The sequence below is a fragment of the Protopterus annectens genome, chromosome 2.part0 (assembly GCF_019279795.1).
Source record: "Protopterus annectens isolate FY-2018-M chromosome 2.part0, PAN1.0, whole genome shotgun sequence".
In the NCBI taxonomy this organism is placed as follows: Eukaryota; Metazoa; Chordata; order Ceratodontiformes; family Protopteridae; genus Protopterus; species Protopterus annectens.
The window spans coordinates 935,788,278-935,812,550 of record NC_056728.1 but is presented as its reverse complement, the minus strand read 5'-3'; the positions used below and the strand labels follow the sequence as shown (position 1 = coordinate 935,812,550).

Below are 24,273 nucleotides of genomic sequence, written 5' to 3'. Positions count from 1 at the left end.
TTCAGCTAAGTGTGCGATTGAGTGTGGATTAAGTTAGTTAGGGTTAGGGTGCAGGTTAGGTATGTGTGCGATTATGTGGACGTGAGGGTTAAGGAGGGTTAGGTGAGTTAGGGTTAGGGAGCAGGTCAGGTAAGTGTGTGATTGTGTGGACGTTAGGGTTAGGGCGCAGGTGAGGTGAGTGTGCGATAGTGACGGACCTTAGGGTTAGGGATTGGGTTAAGGTAAGTGAATAGTTAGTGGTGTGTGTATAGTTTAGTATAGGGTTAGGTGTAAGATTTTAGGTGTATGTGTGTGGATTGCTGTTTGTTTGGTGTGCTTGTGTTGTGTGTATGTGTTTTGGAACAGCAAATTTTTTCCCTAGGAAAAAATTCGCTATTCTGTATGTTCGTTGTTTTCAGCTTTCGCTGAATACAGTTCGACATTTAAACATTCGGTGTTTACATCTTTCGATATTCTAATATAGACCCTAACCCTTGGGTACAGTCATCACCACTTCATCCAACTCGCTCCAACATTTTTCATTCTCATCCATCGCACACCCAACTTGCGAAGCATATGCACTAACAACATTTATCATTACACCATCAATTTCCAGCTTCATAAACATCATTCTATTTGACACTCTTTTCACCTCCAAAACAGTCTTGGCATACTGTTCCTTCAGGATAACCCCTACCCCATTTTTCCTCCCATCCCCACCATGATAAAACAATTTGCACCCACCTCCAATACACCTGGCCTTACTTCCCTTCCACCAGGTCTCTTGCACACACAGTACATCAACCTTCCTTCTGTCCATCATATCAGCTAGCTCTCTCCCTGTACCAGTCATACTGCCAAATTCCTACCCTCACTACCACACTCCTAACCTTTCTCCTCTCTTCCTGCATTCGGGCATGCCTTCCCCCTCTTCTTCTCCTTCTCCTCCTCCTTCAGCCACCAGTAGCCCAATTTCCGCCAGCACCCTGTTAGCTAACAGTACTGGTGGCAGTCATTGTTAACCCGGGCCTCGACTGATCCATTATATAAATCTGTATTGTTTTCCGCATATTTAATTTGGCAAATGTTTTACGCCGAATGCCCTTTCTGACACAACCGTCCCCATTTAAGTGGGCTTCGGATCGGCACGAAGAAATGCACTGGCTTGTGCATCCCCAGTGGCTGGGTTTACAGAGAAATGCACTGGCTTGTGCATCCCCAGTGGCTAGGTTCACGAAGAAATGCATTGGCTTGTGCACCCCCAGTGGCTGGGTTCACGAAGAAATGCACTGGCTTGTGCATCCCCAGTGGCTGGGTTTACATGCAAAGTGTATATGCATATATTTATATATATTTTTGATTGCCAAATGGACTATGGTTGATATATTTCCAGCCATGTAGTATATTGTCTTGGATAAAAATCACAGACTTCTGGTTAAAATAAGAGGTACCACATCATTATAAATTTTATTTAAAGTACATAAGGGTTATATTATTATGACAGCTACTAAGTAGGGCAGGACCAGCTCGAATGTCACACTGATGGAGGAAGGGATGTGAATTTAACATGTGTACCAATAACACTTTGTTTTACAGCACAATAAACCACTCCCTTGCCTGATAAAAAGTTTATAGGTATTTAGAAAGCTTGTGAGGAAACTATTACTCTATTTTTGTTTTACTTGGATCGCTTGTCCATGTACTTAATAAAGGATTTTCAACTGGAGACAGACTGCCTGCCTTGCTTGGATTACTTTTGAATACTTAGTAATTTTTTGTCTTAAGACGAGTTTAAGTTCGCTACTTCTACTACTTTTGTCTGACCTGATTAATATACAGTGATTAACTAGAGATATATGGACTGAAAATCTTCCACACAGAGAAGATTCTTACACTGTTTTGTTTTTGGACCCACTACACTTGTTTTGTGGGTTATTCATAGGTAGGTAGTAGGCTATTTGCCTTAGGGCCTATACAAGTCTAGCCAAAAAGGTACCCTGGCTTTCGCCACCCAAGAAAATTATTTTCCTGTGTCCCTGTCGAGCAGAGCCACAGAGGTGATCCCCAAAGTGAATTTCTTATTTCCCATCCAATCATCAAGATTTTTCTTGAAGAGTGCTAATGAGGAGATAGGTAGATTGTTCCAGAGTATGGGAAGTCTCTGGGACAGAAATCTATCCTTCCAGCATGTCCTGTTTATTGTGGTGACAAGGTTTAAGTCCCTAGAGCGTGTAGCTCAGAGGGATTGGGATTTCTTTAAGTGGAGCATGTCCACCAGCTCTGGGTTTGACCAAGCTTTGCATGTTAGGCAGAGATTGCCTCTGAGTAGGCGATATGAGACAGAGTAAAGCTGGAGGTTTTTGAGATGGTCTGCGTAGGGCATCTGTTTGAGGCTTGTTATCCTCTTAGTGAGGTATTCCTGCAGCCTTTCCAGTTGTTGTAGCTGTCTTGTGAGGTACATACCAAATGGGGTGTTGTACTCTATAATGGGTCTAATAAGTGATGAGTAGAGGGGAACAATGACCTCTTTTCCCCTGGATGAGAAGCCTTTTGTGATGAGGTGTGCCACGTAGAAGGATTTCCTGACTACTGTGGTGATGTGATTGTCAAAGGAGAGACTACTGTCCACCGGTGTCCCAAGGTCTATTATCACACTTCCGGTGTTAAGTAGACTATCACCTGTGTGGTAGCTCATGGGTACAGAGTTTTTACCAAAAGGGATGACAATGCACTTTTTGGCATTGAGCTTGAGGCCATGGCTTTGACACCAGGCATATGTCTCAGTGAGGCCCTTTTGTAGGATGTCCGCATCTTTAGGAGTTTCAATTATGGCTCCTAGTCATCTGCAAACTTTGTTAGCCAAAGACCTTCTGTGTTAGCCTGTACTTCAGAAAAGTAGATACCAAACAGGAGAGGACCCAGGACTGAACCCTGTGGTACTCCACTTGTCACTGGTCTGAAGTTGGATTTGCTACTTTCACAGTGTGGGTTCTGTCAGTGAGCCAGTTGGCAACCCATCTTGTGACATAGGGATTTATACCTAGTTTAGTGAGATTATCTATAATTCCAGAGTGGGAGATGGTGTCAAAAGCCTTGGTGATATCTAGATAGGCTGTGTGAACCACCTTACCCTCATCTACAGCTTTGGTGACTGCTTCAAAGAAGTCAATCAGGTTTATGAGACATGATCTGCCTTTTACAAACCTGAACTGGGTGGGGTCCAGAGTTTGGAGATTACCGATTTCTTTGTTTACAAGTTCCATGATGATATGTTCCATGGCCTTGCAGACCAGGCTCATTAGGCTAATGGGGCGGTAGTTCCTGGGGTCCATTCTGGCTCCCCCTTTGTGGAGTGGGATAACTGTCACTGTGCAACATTCAGTGGGCACAAAGCCTGAGATGAGGCTATGATTGAACATGGTGCTTAGGGGGGGTACATGTTCATTCTGTAGTTCATGCAGAACGCAGCCTAGGATGTTGTCAGGTCCCATGGATGCTGTATTCTTGACTTTGGAGAGTGTAGTTTTTACCTGTGCAGCCATGATTACAGGAACTTTGCATTCTTCTGGTATAGAGATGGGCCCTTTAGGGGGTGGGGGTAAAGTTAGCACTGAACCTGTCTGCCAGGATGCTGGCAATATCAATTGGTTCTGTATATTTAGTGCCATTGTGCTGTAACTCAGAGCAGATCTGAGTGTTGCCATTGAGATTCTTGACATACCTATAGAATACTTTGTGGTTGTCTTTAGAATCAGTGGCGATTTTATTTTCATAACTAGCTTTGGAGGATTTTATGAGGGATCTCAGCTTCTTACTGAGGCTGACCAGGGAGTTCTTCCAGTCATGGGATTTTACTCTTTTTTTGCAACAGTTTATTTCTTCTGTTGTAGAGTTTGTTTATAGCAGGGGACCACCAGATTGGCTTCCTTTTTTTGGAGGATAGCATCTTGGTTCTGTTAGGGATAGCACAATCCATGCACTTGTGTAAGTGCTTATAAAGTACATTTGTGTAGGATTCAGCAGTCGTACCTCTATTATCCGTCTGCATGGGTGTCGTGAAGTTTGCCACTTCTGTCTTAAGAAACGTGAAGTTGGCTTTGGAGAAATTTTTTCTGTGGTTTCTCTAATGGGGTTGGGGGCAGGATGTGGATGTCTAGGCTGATAAGCTTGTGGTCTGATCTGACCAATAAGGAAATGACCTCTGGTGTGGAACACCGGTCGCCCATTTTGGTAATGACCAGGTCTAGGATATTGCTGCCCCTAGTAGGAGTGTGGATAAGTTGATCCAAGGCGTTGGAATTTATAAACACCAGAAAACATTGAGCAAAAGAGTTGGTACATGAGTAGTTTTCCCAGTTAATGGTGGGGTAGTTGAAATTGCTCATTATTAGGGTGTTGGGTTGTACCCTAATATTTTCCAGTGTATCAAGGTATGAGGAGTGGGAATCCTGGGGCACAGTGGGGGATCTGTAGCAAGTTACAATTTGGATTTCGGTCTTGCCCAGAGTTAGTTGCACATGGATAATCTCGGATGCATTATGCTGAGCAACTAGCTCGGAGGTGTGGATATCCTTAATGAATATGGACATGCCTCCACCTTTAGTGTTTCGGTCCAGGTTAGGTGGTCGAAAGGTGTGGTATGAATTATAACTTGGTAATGCAGGGGTGCTCCCTGAAGCTTTGAACCAGGTCTCTGTCACTGCAGAGATGTCAATGTTTTCCATTTTAAGGAGTGCATTGAGTGAATGTATTTTGAGGTTTAGACTTCTAGCATTGAGTAGCATTACCCTCAGATTTTACTTGCTTGTACCTGTTACAGTGGTGAATTTGTCATTTGAAACTTGCCTAAAAAAGGCACTATAGGGGTGGCAAGAGCCTTAGCCAGTATCCGGAATTCCAAGGGTGACAGATGCAGGCCATCTCTAGCAAAGCATCGTAGTCTGTCAATTGTGTTGTCCCAGGCAGACAGATGCTGGATCCCCTTAGAATGACATCAGAAGCTTAGCCAAGTCAATCATTTTGTCCTTGTACTGTGGTATAATTCTGGGTGATGGCAGGATGCTACTCAGGACTAGTGTCATACCTGCCTGGGCTACAAGATCGGAGAGCTCCTCCATGTCTCTTTTCATGTAGTCCAGGGAGGTACATCTCAGGTCATTCACACCAACATGGATAATGACAGAGTCCGGTCTGGCTGGTGAATCTGGGAATCTTGAGGCAATGTTACAACTGCCTCATGTACACAGACAACCCTCTCCTCCTCCCAACAAATTCCAACACATGTGAGAGATACAACCATATAGTCAAACTGGAGGCTAAGCTCTCTCAACTCAGTACTGGCGTAACCAGTCAGGAGGAGAAGGAAACCACACTCACTACAATTCCAGTCTCACATAGACCTACCACGACAGCAAACCAAACACATAAACACACAAAAACATACTCGAGGCTCTAAATAAAAATCTGCCTAAGCAGCAGAGACCTCCAAAGCAGACACCCAAGCAACCGCTACCCCAAAACAAAACATGTGCAACACATAGCTCACAAAGCCAGTGTGCCGAACAGTCACAGCCCTTAAGGCTAAACAACACACCTGATACACTTGTAATAGGTGACTCTATCGTCAGGCACACTGACGTCCCGCTCACCAGGCTGAACAAGGAGAAGGTCACGGTGAGCTGCCTGTCGGGTGCTAGGATCTGCCACATAACACAAGCACTCAGGTCACTCCAAGGCAAGTACAAATATGACTCAGTCATTGTCCATGCTGGTGTGAATGACCTGAGACGTACCTCCCTGGACTACATGAAAAGAGACATACAGGAGCTCTCTGAGCATGTAGCCCAGGCCGGTATGACCCTGACCTTGAGAAGCATCTTACCCTCACCAAGAATGATGCCACAATATGAAGACAAGATGATCAATTTCAACAATTGGCTAAAGTATTGGTGTCATTCAAAGGGGATCCAATGCCTGTCAGCCTGGGATGACATGCTCGACAAGCCACGATGCTTCGCTAGGGATGGCTTGTACCTGTCACCCCTGGGCTTTCAGATATTGGCAAAGGCTCTAGCTACCCCTATAGTGCCTTTTTTAGGCAAGGCTCAAAAGACAAACCCACCTCCATAGGTATCACAAGGGATAAGAAACTAAGAGTAATGCTACTCAATGCCAGAAGTCTAAACCTCAAGATGCACGCACTCGAAACTCTCCTTAGCATTGAGAACATCGATATCTGTGCAGTAACAGAAACCTGGTTCAAGGCTCCCGAGAGTACCCCAGCACTACCAGGTTATACCTCATATCATGCTTTTCAGCCCCAAAACTTGGACCGAACCACAAAAGGAGGGGGAGTGTCAATATTCGTCAAAGATACCCACACCTCCAGGTTGGTGGCACAGCACGAAGCATCAGAGACTATCCATGTGCAACTAACAGTGGGTAAAACTGCCTTCCAGTTTATAGCCTGCTACAGACCACCCGCCGAAACCCAGGAACCCCACTCGGCCTTCCTGAGAACACTGGAAAATATGAAGGTCTCTCCAAACACCATTATATTGGGCGACTTCAACTACCCAAACATAGACTGGGAGCATTACTCTAGCTCCAACACCCTAGCCCAAAGGTTCCTAGAATTTATAAACTCAAATGCTATGGAACAACTTGTTACCACTCCCACAAGAGGGGAAAACATACTGGACCTGATCATCACCAACATGGGGACTTTATGCTCCAGACCAGAAGTGTATACCTCACTGGTAAGATCAGACCATAAACTAATCTCACTAGATATTCACATCCCAACCCCACCCCCTGCCCAGAAAACCAAGGTGGAATCCTTCAAAGCCCCCGGGCTTGTGGAAAATACGGCCCAGACTGCAGAATCCTTTATAAACGCATTCTATGAACACCTTCAGGAATGCATGGATCATGCAATCCCAAATAAAACCAAGACCCAATCCTCCAAACGCAGACGTCCTGTCTGGTGGACCCCAGCCATAAACAAACTATGCAATAGAAGGAGGAAGCTACTACATGATAGAGCAATATCCCAAAAAGGGAAGGCATCTCTGATCAGTATTAGCAAAAAACTACGGGCACTCATAAAATTGTCTAAGGCCAGCTTCGAGAGAAACATTGCACAGGACACTAAGGATAATCACAAGGCTTTCTTTAGTTATGTTAGTAACATGGGTGGGAATTCCCAGATATGCTCAGAATTAGTCCAAAATGACAAAAAATACATCGAACCCACAGACATTGCCAACATGCTAGCTGACAGGTTCAGCGCAAACCCCCCCCCCCTCCAAAAGGGCACATATCTATCCCATCAGAGTGCTGCCCCCCGACATCTCAGATGCTGCCCTCTCCAAAGCAAAAAACACAGCATCAATGGGACCAGACGGTGTCCCGTGCTGCGTCCTACATGAACTCCAAGAAGAGCTAAACCCAAACATAAAACTACTGTTCAGTCTCAGCCTTACTACAGGATATGTACCCAAAGAGTGGCATACAGCAACAGTGGTCCCTCTCCACAAAGGTGGTGCCTCAACAGATCCTGGAAACTATCGCCCCATAAGCCTGACTAGCTTGGTCTGCAAAGCTATGGAAAGGATCATCATGGACCTCATAAATAAAGATATTGGGGACCTGCAGACACTGGATCCTTCCCAGTTTGGCTTTGTTAAGGACAGATCCTGCCTCTTAAACCTGGTCGATTTCTTTGAAACAGTCGCCAAGGCCATTGACGAGGGGAAGGTGGTCCACACAGCCTATCTGGACCTCGCAAAAGCCTTCGATACAATACCCCACTCGGGCATTATAGATAAGCTCACCAGCTTAAATATAAACCCCTATGTCACTAGATGGGTTGCAAACTGGCTCAAGGACAGAGCCCACATGGTTAGAATTGCTGGAGCCATGTCAGACTCCAAACCAGTTACAAGTGGCATCCCACAAGGCTCAGTCCTGGGACCTCTCTTGTTCGGTATATATTTCTCGGAGGTACAGGCCAACACGGAAGGACTGTGGCTGACCAAGTTCGCAGATGACTGCAAACTGGGTGCCATAATTGACTCTCCAGCTGACACAAGCATCCTCCAAAAGGGCCTCATAGAAACAGACAACTGGTGCCAGAGCCATGGCCTCAAGCTAAACACCAAAAGTGTATAGTCATCCCCTTTGGCAAAACAAAGTGCCCACAAATTACCACATAGGTAGTAATCCATTAAGTACAGAAGAAGTAATTAGGGACCTGAGGACCCAAGTTGATAGCAATCTCTCATTTGACAACCACGTGGCCAAAGTGGTTAGAAAAACATTTTATATAGCCCACCTAATCATGAAGGGATTCACATTTAGATCAGGGAGGTCATCGTGCCTCTTTACTCATCCCTCATCAGGCCCATAATTGAGTACAATGCCCCTTTTGGGATGTACCTTACCAGACACCTGCAGCAACTGGAAAGACCCCAAAAGTACCTCACCAAGAGGATCAAAGGGCTCAAACAGATGCCATATGCTGCCCGGTTAAAGAAACTCCAGCTCTACTCAGTGGCATACCGCCTGCTCAGAGGTGATCTGTGCCTGACGTATAAAGCCATGTCCAACCCGGAATTAATGGACATGCTGCACCTGAGAAAATCCAAATCCCATCGAGCCATGCGCTCCAGAGACTTGAACCTCAGCACTAAAATGAATAGGACATGCTGGAGGGACAGATTCATAACCCAGAGGCTCCCTTCACTCTGGAATAAAATCCCAGTCAAGGTTAGGCAGAGTCCCTCATTGCCTCTCTTCAAGAGGAATCTTGATGAGTGGATGGGAGATCGTAGGTTTACCCCGGGTATCACTTCTGTGTCACTGTTAGACAGAGGCGCAGTATACTAACCTCGAAAAAGGGCATAGCAAAATTAATTTAAAATGGGTGGTGAAACCCAAACACACTCTGGCTAGGCTTATAAACGCCCTAGGGCAGATAGCCTAGTATGAACCTATGAACCTATATTTGTACTTCTAGAGTAACCTGAGTGTGTGTGTCATGTGGCGGATCCTGGCACCCGACAGGCAGCTGACAGTAACTTTCTCCTTATTTAGCCTGGTGAGTGGAACATCAGTGTGCCTGACTATAGAGTCACCTATAACTAGAGTGTTGGGTACGTTGTTATGCCTTATGGGCTGTGGTTGAATAGCACACTAAGTTTGCAGGCTATGTGATTTGGGTTGTGTTGGGGGGTGGAGGCTGGATGCATTTCTGCTTTGGAGGTCTCTGTTGCTTGAGCAGATTTTTATTGACAGCCTCCATTAATGCAGGTGTGTATTTTGTGTTGCTATGTGTGTGTTTTGGTGGTATAGGTTTTGAGGGACTATGTGATGAGTGTGGTGTGGTGCAGGTGTTTACCTTCTCCTCTTGACTGTCTAGTCCAGTCTTGGGTGAATAGAGCTTTGCTTCCAGTTTGGCTATATAAGTGCATCTCTCACAGGTTGTAGTGTTGGGTGGTAGGAGGAAAGGGTTGTCTGTGTACATGATGCAATTGCTGCATTGCCCCAAGATGCCCAAATTCATCAGGTAGACAGGAGAAAACACTGGGAGCCGACCCTTAGACATGCCTTGATAGGTGCTTATTTATTAAGCACTAAAAACTGTTTTCCTCTAAACAAGTGAGGAAAGTTGAGTGCTGTAGTAATTTGTAGCTTATTTAGTGCATACAATGCGTTCTGAACAAGTGCTGAGCTCAAAGAAATAGATTTGAGTGCTAAAACTAAAAAACTGGCTAGTTCTAAGGGAAAATTTGAAGAGCAGACTGTATGGCACCAGGAATAGTTTAACCCTAGCTAAGCGGTGATGCATAAAGCTTTTTTTTTTAATATAACAGTAGCAAATGAGCAAACTGATTTAAACAACTTAACCAATAAAAAGCTAAAAACTGAGCCCTGTTCCAGCAGTCTTTGATCAGACAAGTTCTAACTGCACACTCCTGCCACTATGGTGCAGGGGAATCTTCCCCAAAAAAAGATGGTCTGGATTAGTGCTGAAGTTATACAAACAAAGCTAGATTCAGCAGGTCTGAATTTAGTCAATGCTACAGCAAACAAGGCGTACCAATTTTAGAAAGAAACAGTTCAAATAATAGGCAGGCACAATAAGCCTTTAACCAGTAATTCCCAGCTCAGAAGGGCAGAATCTACCCTCTCCTCCCACAAGAGTGCAGACCACACCTTCTTAATGTAAAATAACTGGCCCGAAGCCCAAGTGCTTAAACCAGAACTAATACACTCTTAGAATAACAGACACTAAGCCTTCAATCAGCAACTCCCAACTTAGAAGGATGTAAGCTACTTGTCCTGCCACAACAGTGCAGACCACAAACCTTCTTAATGTAAAACAACTGGTCTGAAGCCCAAGTGCTTCAACCAAAGGCTCAGAATAACAGTTACAATTTAATCAGGCTACTAACAAGCAGTAATAAATACAGCAGAATAAATGCAATAAAGTAGGAAGAAACACAAATACAGTAAAAGAAGATGAATAAAGTGCTTTATATATATAAAACAATAGAAAATGAGCAAACTGATTTAAACAAATTACCCAATTAACCAGTACAAAAGCTCAAAACTGAGCCCTGGTCCAGCAGTCTTCAATCAGACAAGTTCTAACTGCACACTCCTGCCACTAGGGTGCAGGGGAACCTTCTCCAGAAAAGATAGCCTAGATTAGTGCTCAAGTTATACAAACAAAGCTAGATTCAGCATGCCTAAATCTAGTATATGCTTCAGCAAACAAGGCACACCAATTTCAGAAAGAAACAGTTCAAATAAGCAAGCACAATAATCCTTTAACCAGTAATTCCCAGCTCAGAAGGGCAGAATCTAACCTCTCTTCCCACAAGAGTGCAGACTACAAACCTTCTTAATGTAAAATAACTGGCCAAGACTTCTCTGTTCATATCTTTCTACAGGATTCACAGATATTTCCAGGTAGGCTGAGAGATATTACTCTGCATTGTCTTGGAACCAGAACTAATGCACTTTTAGTATAACAGACACTGAGCCTTCAATCAGCAATTCCCAATTTAGAAGGATGTAAGCTACCTGTCCCGCCACAACAGTGCAGATCAAACTTCAGGGATACCACGGAGATTACTTGTTTTGGTTTTTGGTTTTACTAATTGCATTCCCTAGTGCTAGAGACTTTTTCTTCTTAGTGGGTAAGGAACAGTTTGGCCACATCCTCCACACCCAGCCCTTGCCTATTGTATAACACAGCATCTATGTGATCACTAAGATTAATTCATTATTCAGTAAAGCAGGATACCTTGTATAAACTAATAGGATCGGTAGATGTATGATAATGGAAGTGGACAGACAAATGGACAACTAGTCCTTCCCTGGTAATGCTCCATCAGCTTAGTTATTTCAAATTCTTCACCCCAGAAATCATTATTTTTCACTATGGTTGGGAGGGTGGCCTAATGGTTAAAGTGTTTGCCTTACAAACACAAGGTGCAGGGTTTGAGTCTCACAAGGGATAATTGGCTAGGCTTAAAATGACTTGCAAGGGCAGTTAGGCTAGTACTAATTTATGAACCTATGAATCTATGGGATACACATTAGACTTTCTTATTTTTGACCAATAATGTGGATAAATACTATGTTACTTGTTTGTTTGTGTGTGTGTGTGTGTGTGTATTTATATAAGTATATATGCTCAAGCCCTTATTCACTATTGCAGGTAATTCCACCACCAAGTGTTATGTACTTCTTCTGAGGGCATATCCGCGATAGTATTGGTAGTCTATGCCTTCTGTTTCAAGACTAAAACTTTTAGTTGAATTACTAAAACAGTAGTGAAGTCTGTTTCTTCCTTTACCATTGAACAGCCTTTCCTGCAGTGAATAACTGTACTGTATTTAAGTGCTGCAAACCACTGCAGTTGCATCATTGCATTCCTTCAGTAATCAAACGCTGCCATGTATCTACTTTCAACTTATCCAATTTCTAAAACATTTGCCATGGATTGAGCTGTGGTGGTAGTAAGGTAAGCAGGCTAAACAGGACTTCTCTGTTCATATTTTTCTACAGAATTCACAGATATTTCCAGGTAGGCTGAGAGATATTACTCTGCATTGTCCTAGATCAGCCTTAGGGCCTCTTCCCGTGAACCGTGCCTGCCATGGCACCCATCAAGCAAGTAGACGAAGTGTCAGTGGTAGAAAAGATTAAGCATCCCACTATGTAAACCAGTGCTGTAGAAAGTATGCCCTTATCACATGATAGTGCACAACAATATAAGGCGATTCCTGGCACAGGTGCAGATGTTTGGTTTCTGATATTTACATAACAGCCAGATGTACAAATCAAAAAAAAAAAAAAGCTTTATCCCACCAACTTTAGAAGTAGTTTGAGGATTTTCATTGTTTGCTTTCAAACTGTAAACTTACAAGAACTGAGAAAAGTAAAACATTTTCAGTGCCCCATTCCACATAAAGTATACCTTAGTAAAAGAAACCTGGCAATAATATGGAGACTAATGAATAACAGCTGTGGTGTCTTTCTGACATAGTGCATCCTTAAGTGAGGTTGTATAGCTGCACTTTTAAATTAATCTAAAACTCATGCTGATATTAAACGTAAAGGCTCACTAACTCTGACTAGCATGTTTTTTTGCCAGTTTTGGTGGAACTGCTTTGTGTCTGCTTAGTGCTGCAGTCAAATGATGAAGCAGGTACTCAAGAGGTGCCATCTGCAGTGAGGTGACAGTGACTGAACTTATCTTGTTGAGTCCATATAAAAGAGCATCATGAGCACCTACTGATGAATCCTTCCACCTTAATCTCTCTACTGCAACGGCTTCCCACTTGCATTCTTCATTTCCAGTGTAAAGATGTAATGTGCTGTCATCACTTTGTAGGATGTGGAGCGGGAGCTGGAGATACAGACTGCAGCAAGACAAGAAATGGAACAGGCAATGAAGATACTGGAAAAAGACATCTCTGACAAGCATGAATCTTTCATGTCCCTCAGGCAACATCTAGATGAACTCAGGACCCTCAATCATGAACTCTTCATTAAGACACAGGTAATAAGGTGGGAAATCTTGTGCCAGTGAATGGATGTCTTTTAATTAGTGCTAAACAAAATTTCATTTTGCAATAGATACATTTGCATAGTTAATTGAGTCACATTACCCATACTTGTCCTACAGTTCACATGCCACCTTCACCTAGCACCAGACTCAACCTGCCTGCTCCATTTCTATTGCCATAGCAGGAGCAGAGAGCTGCAATGTACCATTCAGTATTAGCAATACTTGTAAAGGCCTAAACTTAGACATACTACAGTGTCTATGCTGAAAGCAACAGTTTCATTCTCAATTCCTCTTTTCCCTTTTTTTACCTTACACTAAAGGATATGTTATTTGTATTCTGGCGTTCTGTGCCATAAATGTCCCCTTTATGGAATTCCTCTGCTATTCTCCAAGATTTACTGCAGGCCAGCATGGCAAGTACTCCTTCAGCAGACTGAGAAAATGCTGATATCACCAAGCCTCATCCATTTTCTTTTTAATAGCTTTAACTTGGGAAGCCTGTTACCATATGTGACTGTATTCCCATCAAAGTTTTTAATCTTTTTCAGTATAGTAGACATCTTTGATCTTTGCATTAAAAAATTACTGTGAATTTCATAGTAATGGGTTACATGGTCCACATTGAGATGTTGTATTGCTTTTCTTCGTAGAGTTCAGACACTGCAGTAAAACAGAAAAATGCATTAATTGGACGTCTAGAAGACAAGACCAATCAAATGGCTGCTACCATTAAACAGCTTGAACAAAGGTAACTTTGAAACCATGCTACTTCTGAAAGTCCTATAAACACTACATTTTAGGTTTTCTGTTCAACTGAGAAAAATGAATGTTCCTACTTGAGTCAGTTCTCTGTAGTCAAAATAAGTAGTGCCATTGTAAGAGTGTCTCAGGAACTTCTGCTTCAGTGTTTGGAGGTGAAGGACTTTGCATTCCAGGGCATTCCTACCAGTGCAGGAGCACACTATTTGACTACCATTTACTGGTTTAGGTAGAAATGTCATCTCCTTCGAGACCACAGATCAGCTTGGTTTTTATTATACTGAGGCCATCTCATGTAGTAAGATTTGCATTTTTGCAGTGTTGCTTGTTCTTGAACCTGTTAGTTGGCTTTAATCTTATATTTTATTTGCATTTTTTACTATTAGCTTTCAGCTTCCAACTGTATTTTAATGCTTCCAGGTCCATTTCAGGCTGGCCTTGCTCAGCACAGGCCCTGATGTGGCAGATGTTGCCCACTGTCGCCCACTGTGACAGCACTCCTACAAGCTCAAATGCCACTGAAGACTAGAAGCATGTTCTGTGCTAATTTGTAGATTACTTGTTGCAAGCTTAAAAAAACATACAGAAATAAACAATTATAATTCTCTAATATTTAAACATTATTTTTGTGCGACTTAAACTGCAGTTTTCTTAGTCCATGCACTAGGTTCTGTTTCAGCAATGTATAGTCTAAACATCGCCACATATCTGTTCCATTCCCACATAGCTGAGAACTTTAAGGAAGGTAGTAATACATTTCCCCAAATTTGCAGTCTGTTCACGGTAATGCACACTCAAGAAAAATGCTTCAATGGGCATCTCAATATTTCCTCCTGATGAGTTTTTCCTGACCTGATAGCTATTTAAAAGTGAAAAAAAAAAAAACATGCTTCACATTTCTGACTCATCTTCTACCTCTCATTTTATAATGGAAAATAGAATGTTCATCTGGAAACTTATTGACTGGTCTTTTAGATCTTATCCTCTGCTAAAAATGTCTGGGAAATGAAATACAACCCAGCTTCTTTGGAAGCATGTAATTTCCCAGTGCCCAAGCTTAGTTCTTCAATGAATGTAATACATATGCTGTATCCTGAGTTTCCTCTGCAGTGCTGACGGTGTTCCCAAAACCAAGTAAGTTCTCTACCATGTAGTTCTGTGTGTTTGGAACATGAAAAAATTTTATATTCAGATAATCAAACAAGCATCATTTACATGCAGCAAAATGTAAATCAGACTGCAATGTCCCTAATCGCTTTGTACATAACAGTGGTCCAAAGTTAATACTATGACTTCATTCAGCACTAACCCTAAGTGTGAAGTGTAGTGACAAGGTGGTAGAAGGCATCACTGTCTGCAATGCTCACTAAGGGAGTCCTTTGGTTACTACACTGGAAGTGGATACAGTGCTAAAGTGGGCTATGGAGTAATATTCTAATTGCATGATTCTCAACTTATGACAAGCAGTATGACTTTGTTTATGAGGATCTCAGCTACTTTGAAGAGATGATTTGAAGTAAATGTATCATTATCAATCAGTCTTGAAGACTGCTGATGATGATTTCTCTTAGTAATACTGCTATTGGTCAGTAAACAACAGCAGATGCTGTTCTCAAGGGGGGGTGCCTGAAGAGAAACACACTTTTGGCCATTTGTAGCTGATTATTAGGATATGTATAGGTTATATGAGTTATGTGAAGTAGTTTGTCTTTCACAAAGGATTTGCATTTTTCCCTTCCTCTGTGCTGTCAACACCTCACCTCTGAGGTATCTTTGATCCATTATAGCATATAAAGTAGTACAATTTAGGGTCATGATCAATGAATTGTATGTCAACCTTAGAAATAAAGAAGACTCTCATTTGCAATCTCTCCGTCTCATACACACATACACTGAAACACATACTCTATTTACACAGCATACCCCCTCTTAGTACTTTTTTCTCTGCTTTTCCTTACCTTTCAAATAAAGTTTTGCTTTTACTTCAGTAAAAGCCCTTCTTTAATGAGGACTCCCTCATGTTTGGCTTGTGTCCTTAATTTGCCTGCTGTTATAGAGCCCATCACCTCAATGGAGAGACTTCCTTCTGTCTGTTTTTGTCTCATTATCTCACACTCAAAGTCTGTTTCAAATGATTGTCAATCACCCTGAACTGTGACATTTCATTGTTAAATTATGAAACTTATTCATTGTCAGATATTCATTATAAATTTACTCTAATTATTTGCTCTCTTTTTATAGGCATATGCTAGCATTTCTTGTTTTTAACTTTTGCTGCAGTATACAGTGCAGATGGTATATCTCTTTATTATTGTTCTGTCTGAGTTGACTTAGGCTAGGACATTATATCTCTTCCCTTTTTCTTTGCATTTTGTTGTTCCCACAATAAATTAATATATCCCATTAACAACTTACTTTCCCAGATGATTCAGAACTATTATTTTTAAGTTTTGATATGGAGAATCTAGATGTAATTGATATCTTTCTTCAAAGTAAAATAAGACTGATTTCTGTTTTTCTTTACTAATGACTTTCAGTGGAGGCCTGGGGAGGAAAGCTCCAAATTATTACAAAACATTTTGAGAACAATAATTTTACAATCTTCAGAAACAAAATAAAAACATCTGTAGTTTAAGTAATTATAACAAATTTATATAGTAATGTAATATAACAATTTAGTGATAATATAAAAACATTGGTTATGAATCGATACAAGTTAAATGACAATTATTTAATATTTATGCAAACTTTAGACAGCTTGTAGAAAAATTAAACCCAAATTAGTCTAATACAAGCAGGAAAAACAGGCTTATGGTATATTTAGAGAGAAAGTCAGGGAAAAGAATTGTATAGAAGTAAAGGATGTAAATGAAGAAGGGAGAGTAAGGAGGTATAAGGAATGAAAAGGTACTCTTTCACATTTATGGATATAGTTTATCCTGGTTTTGAGCAAGAACAATATTTTAGCTAGGAATTGTTTCAGAGAGATTTTGAAAGATGACAGAGAGGATGTTGACTTGGTGGATACAGGTAAGGAGTTCCAGGCCTTAGCAACCTTGTACGAGTACAGACAATGCCCAGCAGATTTAATAGGTATGTAGACAGACAAGGGTTTTTGGTCAATGGATCACAATGACCAACTGGGAACATAGTTGTGGTGAATGTTTTTTAGTGCTGGACAGACAGATTGATGCTGGATAACTTTATAGGTGGTAAGAAGCTGTGTATATGTTGATGAGGCAGTTCTTTCGCATTAGGCTTTTTAGTGCTATGCAGTGATGGATTCTGAAAGAGGTATTTGCTGCAGATTTAACAACTTTGCATTGTTCAAGTTTTAATTTTTGTGAAGCCTGTAAGTAAGAAGTTTACATATTTCAATAGCCTTTTTCTTCTGTAATTGATACCCCCCCCCCAAATTCTGTAGCAACCCTTCATGCTTCTATGGTTAATATAGTGTAATCATGGACATTGTGTGTAGTTCTTTAGCTGGTCTATATTTCACTTTCGACCAAGCTTCAGTAGATTAAGTAACATCTACTGCAATCTTACAGGTGTTTTGTGCATGCACTTTCTGAATATGCTTTACAAGGATTTGTGATCTGTTTCCTCGTAAACTCTTTATATAGGCATACTTATGTAATACATCTGTAACTGCAACTGCTCTTAAAAAGGCATATGGTCTGTTTTCTAGAAGGATTGCAGCTCCTATACACTTCTGAATTACATCTGTTTCTAGCACATGGCTTATCCATATCATAGTACTTTAACACTATTGATCCATAGATCTTGCACTATTTTGAAATTCTTTTCCCTGTTTCTAGCTCATTCCCAAGCTATATCATTCTCTAGTAGCTTTATTATTGGAACAGTTACCTCAGAAATATCAAACTGAATTTTGAAAGATACTATTTTATTCCTAGAAAGCAATATAATGCCTGTTTGTCTTTTGTCATTTACATTGAACAACTGATATTTTTTTTCTAAATCTGTGTTCAATTAGGTATGTCCTATGTATTTTATACTTCTCACTCTGATTTTACCTTTGACCTTACTTAACTTGAAATTGATATTTTTTTTTACAAGAAACATCTTTATTTAAATGTTCGTGTGTGACACAGACAATCTTACATTTATATAAATTATCATAAGGGCACAATCTTAATTGCAAATATTATACCTTACAAACCATGCCAACACAATTGTAGCTGCAAACATTATAAATCACTTTTAATATAGCCAGTCAGTGTCAGTCAACACCTTACAAACCATGCCAACACAAATGACGCTGCAAACTTTATACACCGCTTTTAATATAGCCAGTCAGTGTCAGTCAACCATTACATAGCTCATTCAGATCCTGCCTTCTTTTAAACATTGTGCCTTCTCTTCATGTAGTGGTCCCATATTTCCCATTTTTTTCCTGTGTACTTTACATCTACCGATGTCTAAAGATCACACTTCCAGTTGTTTTATCTCTATTACTATCTTTGTTACTTCAAGTAAAGTTGGTTTAGACATTGATTTCCATTTTCTAGTTATTGCTTTTTTGGCAACTACCATAATTAGACTCAGCAAGGCCTTACTATGTCTAGGCAATTCCAACTCTGTATCAAAGCTAAACAAAAACATTTCACATCTGCAGAGAATCTTTAAAGTCAGCCAACTCATTACACTCCCAAAAATTATGTTCCCAGTTACCTCTTTCTTCTCCATCACAGCTCCAACATTTGCTGTCTACCTGAGGAAAGATTTTTTAGAGCCTGTTTGGGGTATAAAAATATCTATGTAAACACTTTCAGGCAAATATCCTAAATCTTCTAGATTTTGTTGCATATTTGGGAGACATACATATATCCCCCATTGTTTCTTTGTATATTGCTTATCCAATCTCTGTTGCTAATTCTTCCTAACCTCTTCTGATTGATTCTTACAGTTATTATGCAATAATTTATATGCTGTACTAATTATTCCTTTAACAGCCACCTCTGTTCTAGATTCTAAGAACTCTACCAGTACTCGTCTTTCATTTAGGACCCCCCTATTTCTTTCTCTTTGCCTATACTTTTGATATCAATCCTTGATATGGAAGGCAATCTCTAACCTGCAGTCCAAATATGTTCTTGTCAGCTTCCCATTCTGTTACCTTTCTCTCTGTAGTTATTTGCTCCCAATACCTTAGTTTCTTTGCCAGTTTTCTCCAATATACTCCTGCCCCCTTGTGCCTATTGTCTGTATTCTGATATCTGAATCTTTTAAGCAGTTTTATCAGTCTGTTGTCATGCTGTTCTTGTGATACCTCAGACCAGCATGTCATTTATGCTTATACCATTCAAGCATTCTATTGTATGTGAAACGGTTCATTAGAGCACCTCTGATACTGATGAAATATCTAATGAAAGTAATGATATTTGTAAGTTCTTAGTGGCATATTCAGTTTTCATACTTCAGAGGTTGAGTCATTTAGTTTTATTTGTCTAATGCACGGAGTGACATTTAACACGGAAAAAAAATGCATTTTGCATTCATAAGACCACTTCATCAGTTGTAAGCAACAAACAGTGCTCTCTCTTAATTACTTTATTCAAATCTTACAGAGAGTTTCTTAATGACATCTGTACTGTACATTCTCATCAGTTTCTATTCTTTACTTTTGTGAGCTACATGTGCTTTTTTTGGGACCATAAATGAGTGATGCATCATCACATTTTCTTTCTGTTTAATATTTCTCTGGAAAATGTCTCAAGTCTGCCACTGTTAACATAGTCATGAGGTGTATTTCTGCTCTTGCTTTGCATATTATCTCCACACTTTCTGGGATGTCTTTGTAATGATGTGATTGATTTGTACAAATACAATGTTTGTGTTTCCACTGTGGATTTGCTTTTGTATTCTTAGCGTCTCACAAAACAACCCAAAATATTAGGAGAATCACCTTCTTCTTTAACTGCAGATATATAATAAAGAATCCTATATATTTTATTGTATTCACAACTCAGAAGTGAATCATTCAATGGTATCACCTGCTGGCCAAAGTAGATTAACAATGTATACACAGATCTTTCTTCAGAACCATCTAGTCTCAGCCATTTTCTGACCAAATGTCAAATTTTGCACCTGTGTCTGTTACATTCTGGTATGTGTCCATTTAGTACTGGCATTTCTTTCCAATAGTTATTTCTGCTTTAATTTCTAAATGCTTTATAGGAGTCAGATGCCTCTTCAAATTCTCTGTATGAAGTTTTTTCACAGCAACAGTACCAGCAAACATGTCATTTTCATATTTCTGTTCTTTGTGAACTTATTTAGAAGACATTTCTAGCACATGTATTGCAGTATTTGTAACATAGCAGGGCTATGCTTGTCCTCCTGTTTACAGCCACACTTATGTCACACTTTAAATCAATGCAAGCAATCTAGTTTTCTTCAGCTGTCATGAGGTGGCACCAGTGGTACAACGATAGTGATATCATGGGGTAGCAAGAGGTTCTTCAGTTTGATTTGTGGCTGTGATGCCTTTTGTGTGGAGTGTGCATAGCCCTCCAGTATGATTTGTGGCTGTGATGCCTTTTGTGAGGAGTGTGCATAGCCCACCAGCATACATTTATTTTTTAGAGGGTTTGACATAATGGTTAAAGCATTTAGCTCACAGATACAAGGTACATGGTTTGATTCTGACCTGTGGTTCTTGGCTTGGCTTATTGTGACGCCCCTACACTGGACCAGTAATCAAGGAGCCTCAATCCTCACCATTAACACCAGTGAGGGACGTACACATTGGCAGGATGACAAGTACACACACAGTAAAGTACAATTTCCCTTAAGGTCACATAGAGATCACAGTCAGTCTGGGGCTGGTTTCTCCCTCTTTTTCTAGATCCCCAATAAGACTCCCTACTGGCACAGCTATAGAGTTAAGATCTCAGCCAAGTGGCCAAGCTAAGACCTCCAGCACCCTCTCTGTCCAACCAGTGCTTCATGTCCCTGCCCAAGTAGCTGACACACGCACACTTTGAGATTTGATTGATATACAAATACACACACACCTGGGAAAGGCTGGCACAGGTTCACTACCTATGCCCTCTTCTGCCCAGACTATAAGATAGTACCAGCTGCCACCAGCCACCCTTATCAGTTACTTAAGGCCCTTGCCAAAGGGTGCCCAATTTTACTGTCTAATGTTACTGTTATCCAAATGGTAAGTGTGACCAACAGCAAGGCTATTGGTTACCTATACAGTGTCAACAAATACATGTGCAAGTACTCTAAGAGCTTAAATATCTCTAAACAAACCAGCCACAATAAAAAGGTTTAATATATTTAATAATAAATAATGAAAGAATAAGACAATACTCAATAACTCAACACAGTGACTACAGAGTTCAAAATCACAGGAAATATTTAAAAACAACATTGCAGGACAGTCTCAAATAAATACAGAAAACATATAAACTAATCTTACTATATTCCAATCTATTTCTATCTGTAACATAAATCACTGTAATCTAGTTAATTACTGATGAGAGGATGTTGTCAGATCCAAAGACAAATACAAAATGCACAGACTCACTCTCTGCGATAATTCTTAAATTAATAATACACATTACTGCTGGGTTCGCTAGGATGACATCATTCTGTCACTTGCCTTCAATTTCCAGGCTAACAGAAACTTAGAATTTAGCACCTCTGTGTCAGAGGTACATATCTCTTAGATGTTTGCCTAGAACTGAAAGTCATAAAACAGTTAAACGCTTTTACATTTGAAACCTAGTAATTATTTCTGTTTCAAGGCAATAGGAAAACCTCCAACTCTAGACATTATATCTGCTTTGAGCTGAAAGAGAAACAAACTTTTTATAGGTTCATATATGTGTGTACTAGGTTAATGGCCCTGGAGCCTTTACAAGCCTAGCCCAAAGGATTACTCCGGCATTGTGCAACCCAACTTTAGTTCCTAGTGCCTCAGTAGAGTAGAGCCACTGGAGTGATCCCCAGGGTGAATTTTCTATTTCCCATCCACTCATCAAGATTTCTCTTGAAGAGGGCCAGTGAGGTGCTCTGCTTGACATGTATGGGAAGTCTATTCCATAGCATGGGCAGTCTCTGGGTTATGAAGCTGTCCCTCCAGCATGTTCTGTTCATTGTGGTAATGAGAATGAGGTCTCTGGAGTGTGTGGTGTGGAGGGATTGGGAATTCTTCAGATGCAGCATTTTTAACAGAGCTGGGTCAGACATGGCTTTGTAAGTCAAGCAGAGATCGCCTCTAAGTAGGCGATATGAGACAGAGAATAGTTGGAGTTTTCTGAGTCTGTCCATATAGGACAAGTGTTTAAGGCCTATGACCCTCTTTGTGAGGTACTTTTGTGGCCTCTCCAGTTGTTGCAGGTGTCTAGTGAGGTACATGCCAATTAGGGCATTGTACTCAATGATTGGCCTAATGAGGGAAGAGTAGAGGGAGACAGTGACCTCTTTCTTCCTGGATGCAAAACCCTTAGTAATGAGATGTGCCACATAGAAGGAATTTCTGACCACAGTGGCAATGTGGTGGTCAAAAGAGAGGTTGCTGTCAACCTGTGTTCCCAGATCTCTTATAATGCCTTCTGTGTTCAGTGGACTACCATTAATGTGGTAATTCATGGGAACTGGGTTTTTACCAAAGGGGATGAAGACACGTTTTTGGCATTGAGCTTAAGGCCATGGTTCTGACACCAGTTGTTGGTCTCAGTGAGGCATTTCTGTAGACTGTCAGCATCACTTGGGGAGTTAATAATAGCTCCCAACTTGTAGTTGTCTGTGAACTTTGTCAGCCAGAGTCCCTTTGTGTTGGCCTGGACTTCAGAGAAGTAGATACCAAACAGGAGAGGACCCAGGACTGAACCATGTGGGACTCCACTCGTGACTGGTCGGCAGTCTGACTTGGAGTCAGCTACTTTCACACTGTGGGTTCATTCTGTGAGCCAGTTTGCAACCCACCTAGTGATATAGAGGTTGATGCCTAGCTTAGTGAGTTTTCTATGATTCCTGAGTGGGGAATGGTATCAAAGGCCTTAGCCACATCAATGTAGGCTGGTATGAACCACCTTGCCTTTATCCACAGCTCTGGTGACTGACTCAAAGAAGTCGACTAAGTTGAACACTCATGATCTGCCCTTCACAAAACCAAACTGTGTGGGTTCCAGAGATGTTCTTCATGTTTCACTGTTGCAGTCATCACACTTGGGTTATCTGTCTGCAGCCCTCAGTTGGCCTGAATACCAGAGACTTAGTATTTCTGCATCGGTTGCTGTCGCTCCAGGTCTGATGTCAGGTCGTCAGGGGTATAAAAACAGGCAGCCGATGCCATTACACCAGTCTTTTTTGCCATGGAGCCCAAAGCAGAAGCAGTTCACAAGTGCCGGTCGGCCGCTACCTGAGTTATCGTTTACGAATTGAATAATCCTGAAGTCTTCTAAAGCTATGTACCCTCTTGGGGATCCTTTTTTCTTGCTCTAACGATGTCAGAAAAAGTTAACAATTGTCTTGCCTGTGGAAAGCAAAAACCACATAGAGATTTTCATTCTTACTGCATCACCTGTTTAGGCCCAGACCATGACGTACCTCACTGTTGGTTTTATGCCTTGTTCAATGACCGAACCATTCATCATTGGGCTCTCTTTGTCACTAAATTCTTCTGCTCTTATTCTCCGTATTCCGAAATGGCTTTGGTAAGCCATCCGACTACTGATATTCTGAAAAAACGTAAGGATAAAGACAGAGGCAGACCACATAGGTCCAAAGCTGCCAATGACGCTTCTGCTAAGCTAGTCGCTAGTTCACTGGTACTCAGTGATGTGCTTTCGCCGCCCCTGATGCCCTCTTCTCTGGATTCGCAGGCCTCTATCAAGACCCATTAGGAGTCCAGTTTGCATCTAGTGTACACATGAGCCAATGAGGCTCCAGTTGTGTGTCTTGTATAATTTGTAAAAATTGTATGGTGTCTTGTATTCTAGCTCTGACCCGTTTGAGTAGTGGTTTAAGTTGTTGAGTTAGGAACACTGACATTGGTTCAGTAAGTGAACCATTACCTGACACTATTGGCCTGCCTGGTGGTCTAGTAATAGATTTGTGTATTTTCCGAAGTAAATATAATATTTGCTTGGAAGGATCTGCTACTGTAAGGTGTTGTGCAGTATTCCGAGTGATAATACCCTCCTCCACTGCTGTATTAAGAAAAGCATCAATTTCCATTTTGAAATTTGGTGTAGGATCAATTCCCATATACATGTAATATTTACTATCAGATAGTTGTCTGAGGCCCTCCTGAATATAATAATCCATATTTAATATAACTACTGCTCCTCCCTTATCTGCTGGGAGTATAGCAATGTTATGGTTATCTTTAAGTTTCTTTAGGGCTTCCTTCTCAGACAACTTAATGTTCTCTTGTAGAATATGTGATTCAAAATGGGGAA

General features: G+C 41.0%; 1 protein-coding gene across 1 annotated transcript in view; it reads left to right on the top strand.

Annotated features, from left to right (window-relative positions):
* The window catches only part of RUFY3 (RUN and FYVE domain containing 3), a 1,044,108-nt gene that overhangs the window by 945,069 nt on the left and 74,766 nt on the right, over positions 1 to 24,273 (top strand). Inside the window, exons 11-12 of the mRNA XM_044061198.1 lie at positions 12,890 to 13,057; positions 13,717 to 13,814. Of these exons, the coding sequence (XP_043917133.1) occupies positions 12,890 to 13,057; positions 13,717 to 13,814 (266 nt within the window). The remainder of the gene's footprint in view (positions 1 to 12,889; positions 13,058 to 13,716; positions 13,815 to 24,273) is intronic.